Source organism: Paramisgurnus dabryanus, chromosome 3 (genome assembly GCF_030506205.2).
Source record: "Paramisgurnus dabryanus chromosome 3, PD_genome_1.1, whole genome shotgun sequence".
Lineage (NCBI taxonomy): Eukaryota > Metazoa > Chordata > Actinopteri > Cypriniformes > Cobitidae > Paramisgurnus > Paramisgurnus dabryanus.
The window spans coordinates 24,926,570-24,944,107 of record NC_133339.1 but is presented as its reverse complement, the minus strand read 5'-3'; the positions used below and the strand labels follow the sequence as shown (position 1 = coordinate 24,944,107).

The 17,538-nt window shown below is 35.8% G+C and overlaps 2 protein-coding genes across 2 annotated transcripts; one reads left to right on the top strand and one right to left on the bottom strand.

Moving 5' to 3' along the window:
* Positions 1 to 353: 353 nt before the first annotated feature.
* ptx4 (pentraxin 4, long) lies at positions 354 to 2,732 on the bottom strand. Its single transcript, XM_065280444.2, has 3 exons — positions 2,438 to 2,732; positions 1,634 to 2,357; positions 354 to 1,437 (listed from the first exon to the last, which is right to left on the bottom strand). Exons 1-3 carry the CDS (start codon positions 2,681 to 2,683, stop codon positions 797 to 799), a joined length of 1,611 nt encoding a protein of 536 aa, XP_065136516.1. The 5' UTR covers positions 2,684 to 2,732; the 3' UTR covers positions 354 to 796.
* Positions 2,733 to 10,456: 7,724 nt separating this feature from the next.
* litafd (LITAF domain containing) lies at positions 10,457 to 15,312 on the top strand. The gene is made up of 5 exons (XM_065279149.2): positions 10,457 to 10,544; positions 13,590 to 13,659; positions 13,745 to 13,846; positions 14,208 to 14,376; positions 14,470 to 15,312. The coding sequence occupies exons 2-5, from the start codon at positions 13,614 to 13,616 to the stop codon at positions 14,582 to 14,584; spliced, it is 432 nt and encodes a 143-aa protein (XP_065135221.1). The 5' UTR covers positions 10,457 to 10,544; positions 13,590 to 13,613; the 3' UTR covers positions 14,585 to 15,312.
* Positions 15,313 to 17,538: the final 2,226 nt, after the last annotated feature.

Genomic DNA, 17,538 nt, shown 5'->3' with positions numbered 1-17,538 from the left:
GATTCTACAGTTGGGCTTTTTATACAAACAGCTCTCGCGGTACTTTGATGTCAAAGCCGATCGTTCTGCGCTTTGCTGAAGTCTGTGCCCGCAAAAAAAAAAAAAGTCTGTGCCCGCTGTGCCTCTGTTGCGCATGCGCTTAAGGTTTAAGACACGACTCGTTTCGGGGAGTTTATAACAACATAATAATCATGTAAATTAAAAGCATAAATAAATTATACTTTAAGAGGAGTTTTATATTAGTAGCTTTTTTGATGCTACTAACAGCAGGATTGCACAAATGATTTTTCATACTTCTGTGTCTATTGTAGTAAAACATGATTTTATTAGAATGTTATTTTATTAGACACTTTTTTAACAAATAATAAAATTAATAACAATAGATTGTTATAGAGATAGACCCTACAAAGTTACTGCATAAGACATATAAATTCAATATAGTTGTGTTTTAAGAAAAAAATATTATGTATAAGCCTATGTTTACATTTTTTTCGTAAAAGTTGAAAAGTCAAAGCAGCATGAGTAGTATTGTAATTCAAAATACTAAAACAGATGAACAGATAACATAAATAACCATTCAGGGATATTTTTTCTGACTGATATAATCATACAAAATATGGCGCATGTAAACACATACATCGCATATAAAATATGTTTATTGTATAAGTTCATATATGGCCCTATATGTAAATATATCAACAAGGCTTTTCAAGAGTTGAGCAAATGAAAGTAAATGTACAGTTGACATTTCAACCCCCCAATGTTCAAACCAAATCTATGCCCTTGGGTTGAGTTGTTACATACAGTGCTCCAGACACTGACAGGTTACATGTTGCACAGAGCCGAACCGCTGGTGAACATCTTTAAGGCTGAGCAATGCTCCTCGAGGCACCCCTCTGCCAGTGGCCAGGCCAGACACCTCTCCATGGCTCAGGGTTCGAGTCCACAATGCAAAACCAGCCAGTCTGCCCACAAATGCTTCAGCTACATCAAAGCCCCCTCCGACAGAATCTTGCTCTTGTCCCAGAACCACAGATCCCCCTGGAGGGATCTCAAAGCCCTTTTGAAACTTAGATCCAGTAGATATGAGATGACGGTCTGAATAATACCAAAATCTACCTTCGATGGATGACCAGATGATGCATAAATGGTGCCAGCGGCCATCCAGAAGATTCTGTACGGACAATTCACGATACGATGGGTCTCCAATCACAAAGTCTATAACGTCCATTATGCCAGAATTACGGCCATAAAGAACGAGCGTATTGTCATTGTTCTTTGTGGCGTAAGACAGAATCGTCCCAACGTAGTTTGCATCGACTCTCAGCCAAGTGCAGATAGACAGTTCATGTATTCCAGTAGGGAAACTCTTCTGGAAAGTGACATAGTTTGCAGTGGAAGCAGATGGGAAAAGCAGCATCGATCCCACATTGCAAACTTGAAGAATGAGATAAAAATATATTAGACATAAAGGGGTAAATAAAGCAATTTGACATTCATATTTTTAGTTACTATGCTGGTGCTACGTGGCACAAAATTAACATGAGGTTAATCAACGATGTTATCCAAATATATATATATATATATACAATGATTTAAAGGAAAAAATAAAAAGATTTTTCTATATACCTACTTTTGGCCTCTTCCTTTGGCATTTGAATGTTTGGGATTTTGTGTCTAAGTGGAAGCTGAAAAATGTCCTCTACTGGCTGGGCTGTTGGCAGTGTCTCTCTTGTTTTGTACGTCTGCGGTTGTTTAGTGGGTCCATGAGGTGGCAACCTATTTTTAACAAGCTGCTCTTTAGACAGTTTAGACTGGACAGGCCTCTTAACCAGATCCTGTTGTTTCCTGTTAGAAATGATGGGATCTAAATTCAAAACTATTGTCTTGGACGTTGAATTAGACTGATAGATCTTCTGCACCTGACTCTCCAACTGTGTGATCTGTTTCTGATGCATTTTAAAAGAGTCCTGAAGGTCACGTAAGCCATCTTGAATCAGATTCTTCAAAATGCCAATGTGGCTTTGCTGTTTGTGTATCTCACGGGCCAGGTCGGATAAAACGGCTTTCTGCTTTTGGATCTGTCTGTGGTTGTGAAGGCTGGTTTCTCTTACAGCTTGGGTCATGTTGGCCAGCCCGGAATCAAGCCTCTTGGTGCTTTTCTGCAGATTTTTAGCTAAAGATTTGAGTGAATTCAGCTCTTGCTCTGTTGTGGCTTTAAAGGTGCGGAGCTCTCTGGAGATCTTCTTGAACTGCTTGTTCAAAGCCTGGAATCGAGTGTCTACGCTGTGGGAAATCTTGTCGTTTTCTGCAATGCTCTGCAGATGAGCGAGGGTCTCCTTTTGAAATCGCTTGAACTAGGATTGCAACAATCAACAAACATTATAGATCATGACACTGATGTCACACTAACTAAATGTTTCCACATGCAACAAACCTGCTGATTCAGCCTCCCAAGACTTTGGTATAAAGGCTTTTGTGCTGTGTCAGTTGCTGCTCCTCTATGTGCCAATGTCAAATGCATCTGCAGGAAGACGACCAGGAAAACACTGATGGTGGTCCTTCTGTACATGGTGGAGAAAACTTGTGCTCTGTTCTCTTTACAGAGGTTTTGAGAAAGAGGATCTGTGTCTGTTAGGCTTTGAAACAGTTTGTGTAGGTGTATGATGAAAATCCCTCCCATTCTTGGATGTTCTGAATGGATCGTATTTAGTGCTGTGGCCAGTAGGGAACTAAAACAAGACCAAATTGATTTTACAGAACCCAACTACACACACATGCACCACACAAACACACACAACATGCATGCACATAAAGGTCTAAATATGCTTAAATATGGCAATATGCAATTCAATTTTTACTCAATAAACTTCTTACATATTAACATATAAAAACATAAATTTGCTTAGTTAAATCAAAGGTTGTAACTGCAAACATTTGTTAATGCTCAATGAACTGACATGAACAATTACATTGGCATTAACTAACATTAACAAAGATTGTTGAAAAACTATATTGCTCATTTTTAGTTTGTTAGTTCATGCATTTACTGTTGTTACTACGCAACTAAAGCAGGTTGCATTAACAACCTTATTGCAAAGTGTTACCATACTTTCACATTTGCACGGTATGCATATGAAAAACATTTAAGTTGTTAACTTTAATTGTGTATAATTAAAGCACCTCTAAAACTTAAGTTTAAGAGATAAACGTATAAGAGCAACTCCACCTACAGTTTAAAAGTGGTGAAGTACAGTCATCTCACAATAGACAATTTGTACTCTTCACAACAAATAGGCTGTCATTGATAATGTTTCAGTTTTGACGATGAATTCTTTTTGCAGCCAACACCCACAACATACTGGAAAACTTATTTATCCACTGGGTCATGAGCTTTGGTACTAAATTTAAAGTAAATGTCATTATTATAGCACCTAAGATATTCATATTTCAGCTTTGCTGAAATGAGCCTGATACAGTTCAGTGCTGTTTAATAAGAAATACATCAATATTTATATAGCACCTTCAGTAAAATGTATTTTAAAATTCTTTTTTTTAGATTCAGATCAGAAGCATAATATGAAAAAGGTGAATATTGTTAGACAAAATGAATAGTGCAAACATTAAACAGATTTAAAACTGTATGGAAAGTCTCACAATTATAATGACAGCTGATGTGGCACAGGGTCCAAGCTTTAAACACGTATACTGTCTGTATATAATACAAATTGGCACGTCTGATAATCTGTTTAAATTGTGGTTGATGGATGTTGCGACTTCTAAGGCTCCCTTTTGTTAATAGCGTTTGAAGTGGTTGCTGTATGTTTTTTTGCTGAAGGAAGTAAAAAATAAAGGCAGGGGGTTCAAACAGCTACTGGATATGGAGTAATAATGGTCTGGAAACAATATTTATATTTAGCAAATATTTTTATCCGAAGTGACTTACAAAAGTAATATATACATATAATGTACCACTGCACTATCCCAAAAAAATGTCAAAAATGGTCCCTAGCTGTCAGTGGGGCTGTAACTTTTCAAAAAGTGCACCTTTGTACCTAAATTTTAGTGCCTTAGGGGTACATATTGTTACCAAGGAATGGATATTAGTACCAAATGTATACACATCTAATCAGTACATATTAGGGCACTTTTGAAGAGTACTATCCCAGTGAAAGCTTGGGATCATTTTCACCTTTTTTTCTGGCAGTGCACAGGACTGTGTTTTGCAAAACTTGCAACTTTATGTTAAATAAGTTTATCATAAGTTAAAGGTTGATATGCAAGGTGCTCACAATTTTATGTTTTTTTTCTTACTATTAAACAAATAAGGAGTTATTATCAAAACATTACCATTTTCCTTTGCATGCACTAAAAATTGTATGCTGATCTTTGGCTGTCACGTCTCGCTGCAATGCATTCATCGGAGCTCAGCCTTATATAGAACGGATGCTTTCCAGCTAGTTATTTTCAGTATACATCTGTGCAATATTGTTCATCAAGTTTCTGTGCATGTGCACTGCACTGAAAAAAATGATTAATTTAATTTAATCAATTTTTTAAGATAAGTGGTTGCAATCAATTTATTTAAGCTACATTTAAATAAAAGTTTTATATTTTATTTGACTTTACTAATCTTTTTTGTTTAAATGTAGCTTAAATAAATTGATTGCAACCACTTACCTTAAAAAAATTATTAAATTCAATTAATAATTTTTTCAGTGTGTAAAGTATTGCAAAGTTTTTACAAATTTTTCATACAATAGAATATCCACTCGGGTATTTACTGTTATATCAATCTATTCATTTTGTATGCTTGCTTGAAATACTAAATTAAAATTCTTACTCATAAAGTTTTGTGCCTTGTAACGCTATAAATTATTGTACTTTATCTTTGATCAGACCACGTGATCCACCACAGCTTAGGGAAAGTGTTTCCTAAGTGGGCCTATTGTGTTTTGGATTGCTAGTTTAATAAAAAAAGATAAAACACCTGTTTAATCATCTGCATTTATCATCTTATCGATATTGCTTTGAAATCACAGACTGAAATGTATCCCCCAGACCTTAAAAGCTTCAACATTTGAAAACTTTCTTGCCCTGATTCTCATTTCATGGTTCACATGCAACTGCATATTTCAAACTCTTCTTGAGATCGGCTTTCCACTAGAATGGTTTACTGTAGTTGCAACCACACCCCGTGAGACCGCATCTTCTCATGCTTGAATCCTATACCTTAATGCCTATACTGAATACTAAATGTGGTGGATTTATCTCCTTGAGACCGTGTGTATCTTTGTCTTAGGAAAGTGACCTGTACTATTCTGCAGATGGCAACACCTTTTTTGGGTTTCTGTGACATTTATTAACATTCCTGTCTAGTTTTTTCAAATAGGTTCATGGAAGCTTGACTAATATCTTGAAAATCCAGTTCGGTGGGCTACTGCACGATGCCTAAACAATGATTTCATGTCTGTCAAAGTCAGCTTAGTCATGTCAAATTCTCTTCTTGATTGACGTATTATTTCCAGTCTCTGTGAATTCCACTACTAGTGTAGTTTGTTCAGCTCTTTACACTTTGGGTTGGTTTCCTGCACAGGGCCTTATCCTAGTCCTAGACGAAAAAGCATGTCTGAGCTGTATTAATTGAAAACAGCTTGCATTGATATATCGTAGAAAATATATCGGTGCCATTGTTTTGTCTCAATATGGACACCAGTAATGTTTTTTGTAAGGTATGTTTGAAAAACTACTTAATTATCCTAATTTACTATACAGCTCGTTGGAATGATTGATTCTGATTGGCCAGTCAAGACATGCATGTTGCAGGTTTGTAATTACCTACTGCTCAACAACACATGCAAGCCGGATGCTGCAAATCATTTTGACAGGTACAGTTTACAAAATGATATCATTTTTAATAATACACAAAATTTAATATAAATATGTCTTTAAATAACATATACGATATTATTTTACAAATGACCAAACCAAATAGTGTGTCCGTCACATTTGAACGTCTTGTCTCATCTTAAAACCAATTTTTTTTTTTTTGCGGAAGGTCTGCATTTGTTAAAAATAAACAAATAAGATATTTCAAATCAATATTTATTGTTTCTTACCTTACTTATGAGGTAAATAGCCGTGTAATAAGGTTGTTATTACACTGCTTCACGTCCAGGGGCGGACTGGCCATCTGGCAAACCGGGCAGTTTCCCGGTGGGCCGACTTACTTTTTGGGCCGATACATCTCATACTATATTTGTCTAAGCAGCCCAGTTAGCGTCTTTTTTTCTAAACAGACCGGCCCACTGACATTTAAGCAGCAGCCCATTGGTTATTTTTTTTTAAACAACATTAAGCTGGCCCAATGACTGACCAGCACAGTCATCGTCCTTTCTTTTCCTAGATAGACCGCCCCACTCACATTTAAGCAGCAGCCCATTGGTTATTTTTTTGAATGACATTAAGCTGGCCCAATCACCGCTTTGGTCTCTGTGCAAGCGCGCGTGCATCGTCGGTCAGTTCCTATGGTCAGTTCACGTGTCAAAATAGAGAGAGAGAGAGAGATGGAGAAAAAAACGCAAGGGAGGCGCAGAAAAACTGCGTGACAAAAAGAAGCAGGCTCTTCAGGCAGACGCTGCAAAATGTGTTAAAAAACACAAATGTTTTCTGCGGCAGCAGGACCATCAACTCGCATCGCTGGTGATGATGGTGGCGGTGGTGGCACTGGCAGCACCAGCACGCAAAGTGTCAGTGAGGAGAGGGAGAGAGACGAGGGAGAAGTGAGTGTATGACTGGGGTAAGCAGAACTGCTTTCAAAACACAAGTTTAGATGGATACCCCTTGATAAAACTGAGTCAAAAACACAAAATATGGTGATAAAGCTGCAATAAAATAATTGCACTCTTTGCTCTGTGACTACGAGAGTGTATCTGATTCGTAGATTTTTCGTTGATTGTCTGTTTCAAAACGTATAATTTCTCTTCAAGCAAAATCAAACAATCCAGGAGATCTGCTTAAAGAAAAAGATATGTTTATTGTATATAACACAACACACTTGACAGATAATGTTAAAAATCTCTATTACTGTAATCACACAAGTTTTCTTCAGTGAATGTAGTGAATACTTTCCTGTAAGTACTGCAAGTAATAATCAGTTTTCAATATAAATGTAAGCAGCACTTGTATTTTGTAATAAGTCAGCAATCCAATGGCAAATTTTGCCAATTGCATGAAGCTTGTTTTAGTATTCATAAGTGTGGATTATACAGTTTTATTGCATTAATAAATAACAGGATCTAGAAGTGTTTGTTGTGTCAATCCTTACTCTTTTCTACCTGCTATTAATTGGGTTTAGTGCTTTTATGGAATTGGAGTTGCTATTGCTATACATATTTAAAGGCGTGCAAAGATGGGTGGTATTTGTAATTATACACTGCAAAAAATGATTTTCAAGAAAAAAAATTCTTAGTATTTTTGTCTTGTTTTCAGTAAAAATATCTAAACATTCTTAAAATAAGATGGTTTTTCTTGATTAGCAAAATGACCCAAGAAAATAAGTCTAGTTTTTAGACCAAAAATTTAAATTTAAGTGATTTTGTGCATAAAACAAGCAAAAAAATCTGCCAATGGGGTAAGCAAATTTTTCTTGCATTTAGTGTTTAAGAAAAATGTTCAAGACATTTTTGCTTACCCCATTGGCAGATTTTCTTGGGTCGTTTTGTTCATCAAGAAAAAGCATCTTAATTTTAGAATTTTTTGATATTTTTACTGAAAACAAGACAAATATACTAAGAATTTTTTTCTTGAAAATCATTTTTTGCAGTGTATGTAGTGTGGGCCGGTTTGGGCCAAAATGCCAGGGCCGAATTTTTGTCCCAGTCCAGCCCTGTTCACGTCGGGTCCTGATCACATTGTCAGGGCTTATTCCTGCTATAACTTACATAATTAAGTCCTAAAGGGGACATTTCACATTTCACAAAGATTTATTTTTTAAGATGTCATATACATCTTTGTTGTCCCCAGAGTATGTGTGTGAAGTTCTAGCTCAAAATATCATATAGATAATTTATTATAGCATGTTCAAATTGTCACTTTTAGGTGTGAGCAAAATGTGAAATTTTTGGGTGTGTCCTTTTAAATGCAAATGAGCTGATCTCTGCACTAAATGGCAGTGTCGTGATTGAATAGTGCAGATTAAGGGGTGGTATTATCCCCTTATGACATCACAAGGGGAGCAAAATTTCAGTGACCCATTTTTGCAAAGAATGGTTTATCAAAACTACTGGGTTGATCTTTTACACATTTTCTAGGTTGATAGAAGCACTGGGGACCCAATTATAGCACTTAAACATTAACAAGTCAGATTTTCATAATATGTCCCCTTTAATCTAAACCCATTCCAGGAAACTTTTAGTTTAGTTAAGTACCCTTTTAATGAAGTTAAATGAAGTGTATTACTGTCCAGGTAAGTACTGAAATTAAAAGCAAAGATCATGATAATGTAAGCAGTATGTGTTATTCAAATTAATTTACATTAAAACCTGTATACATTTTTTTGTTCTGCCTGATTAAGATATTTTGAAGAATGTTTGCAGATCTGGGGCACCATTGACTTCCAGTGTATTATTTTTCACACCTTAGAAGTCAATGGTGCCCCAGACCTGTTGGTTACAAGCATTTTCAAAATACCTTAATCTGATTTCAGCAGAACAAAGAAATGTATACAGGTTTGGTCGGAACAACCTGAGGATAAGTAAATAAGTAATAATTGAAATTTTTGGTGAACTATCTCTTAAAAAAGATCTGTGATTTTTCTTTGGATTTGTTTCACAGTAATATTTTCAAATTGCACACATGAAACAGCTCAGTTGCCAAGTGACAGACAGATAACCATTTTTTACAGAAAATGGCCAAGAAGACCATAACAGATTTCTAGTAAGGCCAGGCACTGCTCAATGTCTCACTGTAATATTTTTTCAATGCATCATTTACAAAAACTTTTCATGGAATGTGGCAGCAGATGGAATGTTGCAGGACGAGCTTAACCGCAGTGTCAAAGGAGTGTCACACAAAAAGACACAGCTGAGAAGCCGAGCCCACTCTCATGATATCAGCAACACAGCCTCCTCCAGTCCCTGCCACACCCGTAGAGTCACTGAACTCAGGCCAAATTCTCCACAGCACCGCACAAACCCCCTCCTCCAATAATCTTGACCAGTTTACATAGCCCACAGCACCTGCTCGAAAGATAAAAATCTGCATAAAAGTGAGTTTTGGTGCTGATGTTTGCTTGATTTACTGCTTCACACAACTGTCACAGATAAAGACTACAGACCCTCTTGCTTAATCTCTATGATCAGAAAGAAAAATAGGTGCAGTGGTTTGAAAAAATGTAAAAAATTCTTACTAGTTTCTGCAAGCGAGATACGCGATTGTGAACCTGTCCTGGTTGTTTTTTTATTATCATTAAAGCATCAGTGTAATTTTTCTAATGCTATAAGATCCTATCATACACAACATTGCATCCTCCATTACTAATGTTAGTTTGCTTTTGTTTGGGCTATGAATGATGTACACACTGTAACAGTTCCTGCCTGATGATTGTCTATTATTTAGTTTTCTAAATTGTGTTTCTCATGTTTGCTGGGGTCTGACTTAACCCAAAAAGTAGGAACATTATTAGACATAGCACTTATATTTCTGAAAGGAGCATGTCCTTGGGACCCCTTTGAAAAAAAGATGTAGCATTTTAAGGTGCTATCCTTAAATAATAAATAAATAAATGTCTTAAGTCATTTCAAAGCTACACTGTCAGAAAAAAAGTACAAAAAAGGTACAAAACTGTAAATTTCTGTTGCTGAGGTTGTACCCTCAAAGATACATTTTTTTTTAATTTATGGGTATACTACATCACATTGAAATGTTGTACTTTTTGTGATACAATTTTTTTTAGGAACAATTTTGTACCAGTTATATTGTACAAAACGTTTAACTATACCTTTAAAATTTACACACTAGATCATTATGATACAGTAATGTACCCACAAAAGGTACAACATTGTAGTGAACCAATCCAGTGACAGAAAAGGTACAGATTTGTACCTTTAATTCTGATAGTGTAGAAAAAACACATTAAAAGATTTTAAAGGGTGATTTAATTTTTTTTTATTAGGCTATCATTTTATAAATTATTATTCTTTCTCGGATCAACAACAAAGTTTGTTCTAGTAGTCATTATACATTTGTAGTATTAGAATTAATACTTTCTGTCTTTTACAGTCATTTATTTTATAGCATACGCAATCATTTAAAATTCCACAACAGTCACAGCTATTAAACAAATGCTTAGTGACACCTTCAATGACAGAGGAAAAACTGCGCTCTTCCTGTTTCTGTCACAAGAACATTCATAAAAGACAACAAAAAAATAATATGGTAATGTATTATAAGTAGGCAGGGGTGGAGTAACTGGTGTAACTATGAAAAGCTTTGTAACCCAATAGAAACTGGTTTCAGTCTCAGCAACAGACTCAACAGGACAGGTAAGACAGGACGCTCTCTTTACAAACTTTAACTTAACACTGTGTTGTGTTTAGGGGAAATTTTGGTGTTTTATTTACAGTAGCTAAGTGTCGCAAAAGTTGATGATAAAGATCATATATTAAGATTATAAAGTAAAAATGTAATAATTACATTGTTATGTGGTTTTAGTTTTTATCTTGAATCACATCAGATTTGTACTTTGAGTTGCAAATGTTAAGTGGCTGTTGGCTACAGTTGTTTAGTATGATTTCACTAATGGATATGAATGTTTAATATAGTTAAAGTAATCATTTTTAATAATCATGTCATGTTCTTGGTCTTATTGTTTGGAGTCTGTGCTTAATCAAACAAGCCCTTGTTTATGTGCGCCATTAAACTGAATGTACAGCCTTACGCTTTGTTTGTATGTGAAGTTCACACTAGACACAGTGTGCCGACAGAGATTTATTTATTTGTATATTTTCGAGATTAATACACTGCAAAAATAAAAGAAACAAATTCAAAGCATTTTTTTTTAAGTCAAGTCCAGTAACCATATATTTCCATCGTCATTGAGATATATGATATGTAGGGGAGGTCGGTGCTGGTTGTCACAATACTTAAATGCGCATATTTCTCAGAGTAGGTTTTAGATTAACGTTTCAATAACAAAAAAGCTATTGAACATTTCCATCATCATGCAAGACAATAAGATTCAATTTGACTTTCTGTTTCTACACGTCACACAGTATGGGTGGCCGCATGTTGCTGAAATGTGAGCAGATAACAATGACAAAATATAAGGTCGAATGTAATATATAAAATACGTATTGTAGTAAATAATTTATATGGGATTGTAAAATTTAAAACACATATACAAAAAACTGTTTTGTTTAAAATCTCTCTTCAGTGATTCTGGTCTATAAATCTGTCTTCAATAATCCCTGTTAATAATTTTAATGTGGATAACAGAATAAGGTGATACTAGAACTTTCTATTCGCAAAATGTAGCACCTTAAAACAACACCCAATAGCATTACTGGGGAAAACACACAGGTTATTGTCTATTCAGTGTACAGTAACTGAAGTGTTTATACGAAATGTAATTGTTACTGAGAGACAGTGTGACAACCTTTCCATTTAACTACTAGCCCTCGTCTTTCACATGTACTGCAACATATTTTTTTCTTATTTTTATTTTCTTACCATTTAGTTATTTTTTTTTGCAATACATTGATTTTGAATAAATGCGTCATTTATTAAAAAAGACATGGAATGCTTTGATCAAACCGGACGAAGGTAATGAAAGGACAAGCCTTTTTGCCTCATTTAGCAACAGCAGAGTGAAATTGCTGACGTACTTGGACTATCTGAGGTTTTCAGGTCACCTCCTACTGTACTGTCACACACCTAAAACACATAAACACTGTAAATACCGTAAACCTCTCAGTAATGCCCACATTGAGATATATTAGGTGAAAATAAGTTCTTATATGAAAATACATTATAGATGAATGTGCTGATCTGACATGTGATAGTAAATGACAAGTACTGACCAGTCGCTGTCAAAATGTACTTTTTAGGGACCTAACACAGTTACAGAAGCTTATGTGTTTCATTGTCTGTACATTATGTAAGACATTACGTTATACATTATTAGGATAACTGATGCAGTTTTTCCATTAGTAGATAAAAAGAAGTATCAGGGTGTTTTGAGTATTAGTACACAAGTCAGACATGCAGCAGAACAGCATTCCACTCTTGTCTTTGGGTGGATGTCTATATCAATCATTGACTAGGCTCGTAACACTGTTGTCTTCTCACAAGGCGTTTACCTGTATCATCACGGAAATGCAGCATGACCTGTAATTTGTCACTTTTTATGTACTTTTACCAAAGCGTGTCTGGGAAAAGGAAGCTTGCGGGCAGCTAACCAAAACATATTTTTATTTAGCATCAAAGCAAATAAATTTCACATCACAAGATCTGCCTCTAAAACTCCCCTTAAAGCAAAACTGATTACAAATGTTTCTGATGATCTATTAATTGATGCTTGTTTATGCATTTGGCATATGCATTTATCCTAATGCAATACTTCACCAGGTGAGCTACGCTGCAAAAAGGTTGAATCAACTAACAAGTCATTTTAACTATATTGACAAGTGATGAGTTGCTGTAACATATTAAAGGGGTCATTTCACAAGACTTTTTTAAGATGTAAAATAGTTTTCCCAGAGTACATATGTGAAGTTTTTGCTCAAAACATCATATATAATTTATTATAGCTTACTTATTCATTTAGCTGACGCTTTTTTATAGCATGTTAAAAATGCCACTTTGTAGGTGTTAGCAAAAATATGCCGTATTTGGGTGTGTCCTTTAAAATGCAAAGTAGCTGATCTCTGCACTTAATGAATGCAGTGGTTAAATGGTGCCGATTAAGGGGCTGTATTATCCCCTTCTGACATCACAAGGGGAGCCAAATTTCAATGACCTGTTTTTTCACATGCTTGCAGAGAATAGTTTACCAAAACTAAGTTAATGGGTTGATCTTTTTCACATTTTATAGCTTGATAGATGCACTGGGGACCCGATCACAGCACTTCATCATGGAAAAGTCAGATTTTCATGATATGTCCCCTTTAAATCAAATTGAATGTCAACTTAATTGTATAAGTTACAGCAACTCATCACTGGTCAATACAGTTAAAATGAATTTTTAACTTAAAAATGTATGTGCAAAAATATATTTTTACAATGTACATTTATAATACTGCTTAATGTACATTTAGCAATTGGCAGATGCGATTAGGCTATCTGAAAGAGCACAGTAAATTTTAACTAATGGGAAACATGACCTGGAGAAGTTTAAGTTGGTTAAGGTTATAATGTTGATAGCTCTGCTCTTCTAGGGATTGAACCTACAACCTTTCAAAAGCAAAGATCTCTATCACTATGAAACTTCCCAATCTAAAATCACATTCTTGATACACAAACCACTCTACTAAAAAGTATTAAATTAAAAGTATGTGACAAAAATCCCTTGTTGTGTCTTTTACTCTTAGGTTGAATCCAGCCAAAGACAAAAAATGAGCGCTAAAGGAACAGGCGAGCCACCTCCCTATATAATACCAGGTAAGCCATAACACCAAAAAAATCAAAGCAACAGTGTGAGCATGACGGAAATGCCTGATCCTTAAATGCTTTGTTTCCTCTACAGTAGAGAATAAGGGTGATGTCAAGGTTTATCATGTGCACACGCCGTTCACCCCAGGGGGCACCACTATCAATGACTCCCAAATACGAATGGAATCCAGAGGTGGTGAGTTTGTTACCGGTTCCTCCTTTATGAAAGTTGCTGGTTTTAAAGAGTACAACTTCTTAAAAGTGACATGCAGACATGATTAAGATTGTCACTATAAATGGTGACCCCATGTCAAGATTTTTTTGTATGAAATCTGTAATTGTTGTCTTCCTTGCATGGTGATTGTAAATTAAAAAATAAATTAATTCTCTCATAATTGAATTTTGAGATTAGGAGCGATAAAGTTTGATTTCAATCTTTGACATGACCTTACTCAGTCAATATCAAAGATATCAAGGTTTACATTTTTTAAACGCAAAAAATTGGCGTTACAGGCAGGGTCATAAATCACATATTGACCTATGAATATCTTCTGTAGCTCAATCAGCAGATGCCAAAAACAAATTCGTCAGCTACGATTCATACGAGCTGGGTCGTAAACCAGGAAGGGCCACCTGCACTAGCTGCCAACAGCAAGTCTTAACCAACGTCGAATACAAAGTTGGAGTCTACGCGTGGTTGATGTGCCTACTTTTCATTCTGTGCGGGTAAGCGCTCCTTTAAAATTTGCAACCAAAAAAAAAGGATCTGTTACATGTATGTACCAGGTTAATAAATGTGAATCTACTTCTCTCTTTCAGGTTGGTTGTGTTCTGCTGTCTGATTCCCTTCTTCGTCAAGTTTTTCAAAGACGCCTATCACACGTGCCCGAAATGCAATAGGATCCTCCACATTGACAAGAAGCGATGCTGCTAACCTCATCTCTAGCCTGATTTTAACAGTGCTTGTGGATTTGTGTGGCACCTTACACAATATGAAGGACTGGAGGACACTATTAGACCAACAGGGATGTCATCTACATGTATAAATGTCTAGAAACTAATGTTTTGAAACCTTTGTTATTAAGAACCTTTTGGTGTGCAACTGGTTAAGTCTTTATTATAACCAATATTGTAAAATATTACATCAAACTGAAAATCAATACTCAAAACTTTTTTTTTTCTGTTTATGTATAAAGGACTCAAGGGTTGGCGTTAAAAGGGTTGAGATGGACATGGTCAACCTTGGTGACAATATTAACAAGAAGCCTAATGGTTTTTGTTAAATACAACATCAGATGGATTATAATTTTGCCATGTCTCACACCACATAGAAACCAGATGATATCTCATAAATATAACAATTCCAGTCATATGACAAAAGCTCATGTGTTTGTATGTCTTTGGATATTGTGTAGTAATAATAATTCAATGTTTTTACAATAGTCTCCTTTACCACAATGATGTATGTGCATCTTTATAGCTCTCATAACAATAAAGCTGACAATATAGTATTCACACAAAATGTTAAAAAACATGAAGTAAAAAATGCCTTCTGTGTGAACTGGTTCTGTGAATTTTATGAGATTAGTTTAGGCTAACGGACAAAAACCAAGTATTAGCAAAAACTGGATATAAGTTTGCAATAAAGTAAGACTCACCAAGTGCCTGTGTGAACTTCTACTACTTCAGATGAAAGCTGACTTTGATTTTGCCTGTTTTTAAAGCTTCTTTGATAAATATCTGTTGGTGTTGCTAAAAGCAGAGACACGGCTGTGAAACCTTTATTATGAGCCCAGCAATCAATTTTGTATATATAAACACAGCCCAGACGTCTAGGCTAAAACAAGGCAAAATATGGGCTATCAGTTAAAATTTAATAGATGTCTAACCATAGACTAAAAAGAATTAAATAAAATAAATAGTTGAAACCAAACACCTTGTAGTCACCGTCTTTGTTTACATTATGGAATATCATACATCTCAAATTATTTTGGCAAAAACAACCAAATTCACGTTTATTTTGGCAAAAGTGTGTTACTCAGCCAGACTACAGTCTAGTTATGATGGATATCATTTGTTGGTGTAAGGTGGTGCCAAACCCTGACAAAAGATATTTGTAAGGCCGGCACCAAATGGCTGACCCAACAGACACTACATTCTGGTGAGAACCTAAAAAGATCTCATCAAGCTCATATCTACCTCAAAGACAATCACCCTTTGTTAGAACACAGAGGATCTAAAAGATCAAATCAGATTTACATCACACCTTCTCATCCCCCTCTGTAAGTGGTACAATTTGGTTTATAAATATGACAACAGGATTCAATGTTAATCTGTAACAATAAAATAAGTAAACTTTACCTAATGTTGGGAGATACCTCCTACCTTAGACATGTTAACCTGTATGTATATTAGGCAACACCCCTGGGCTTACAAGAACCAATCAGTATATCATAATCACAATGCTTGGTTCTCTGGATATTTAAGGAAAATGGTAAAAGATTCAGGTTCGATTTTTTATATATCTAGAAATGCACCCCAATGCTGGTGTCCTGGCTAGCATCATGTATTTTTATCTCTTTTTGAGGAATCTGTAACTAGATCTCCATCCTTATGCAATGGTTTTTCATTTGATTGTTTCGTATTTGAATTGGAATGTAAATTGGCTTCTGAATCATGTTTTTCATATCTGGTTAATAAATTGTTACGTTTGCATTCATTCTTATTTGCTCTGTATTATTGACTCTTCTAAGTTACTAGAAAGTATTACGATATCCTTTGTCACCACAAATCTCTGATAGTGGCCTTCAGCTCTTCTGCATTGATGGGTCTGGCATATCACATCTTCCTCTTCACAATACCCCATAGATTTTCTACTGGGTTTAGGTCTAACAAGTTTGCAGACCAATTAAGAACAGGGATACCATGGTCCTTAAACCAGGTACTGGTAGCTTTAGCACTGTGTGCAGGTGCCAAGTCCTGTTGGAAAAGGAAATCTGCATCTCCATAAAGTTGGTCAGCAGCAGGAAGCATGATGATGTGCTCTAAAACTTCCTGGTATATGGCTGCGTTGACCTTGGACCTCAGAAAACACAGTGGACCAACACCAGCAGATGACATGGCACCGCAAACCATCACTGACTGTGAAAACTTTAAACTGCACCTCAAGCAATGTGGATTGTGTGCCTCTCCTCTCTTCCTCCAGACTCTGGGACCATGATTTCCAAAGGAAATGCAAAATTTACTTTCATCAGAGAACATAAATTCTTAAAGCGGAGCGCTTCTGATGCTTGCCACAAGGAATACGACAGCTAAAACCCAGATCTTGAATACATCCGTGCGTACTGGTTCTTGAAGCACTGACTACAGCTGCAGTCCACTCTTTGTTAATCTCCCCCAAAATTTGAATGGGTTTTGCTTGACAATCTCTCCAGGGTGCAGTTATCCCTATTGCATGTACACTTTTTTTCTACCACATCTTTTCCTTCCCTTCGCCTCTTTATTAATGTGCTTGGATACACAGCTCTGTAAACAGCCAGCCTCTTTGGCAATGACATTTGTGTCTTGCCCTCCTTTTGTCAATGGCTGTCTTTTGGACAAATGTCAAGTCAGCAGTCTTCCTCATGATTGTGTAGCCTACAGAACTAGACTGAGAGACTATTTAAAGGCCTTTACAGGTGTTTTGAGTTAGCTGATTAGAGTGTGGCAAGGGGTGTCAATATTGAACCTTTTCACAATATTCTACTTTTCTGAGATACTGAATTTGGGATTTTCCTTAGTTGTCAGTTATAATCATCAAAACATTTGATTGACAGCTGTCCTGCAGAGTTTAGCTCCAACCCTCAAGTCTCTTTGCCTTTTAAGCCACAATTCTCAACGGACCACGGC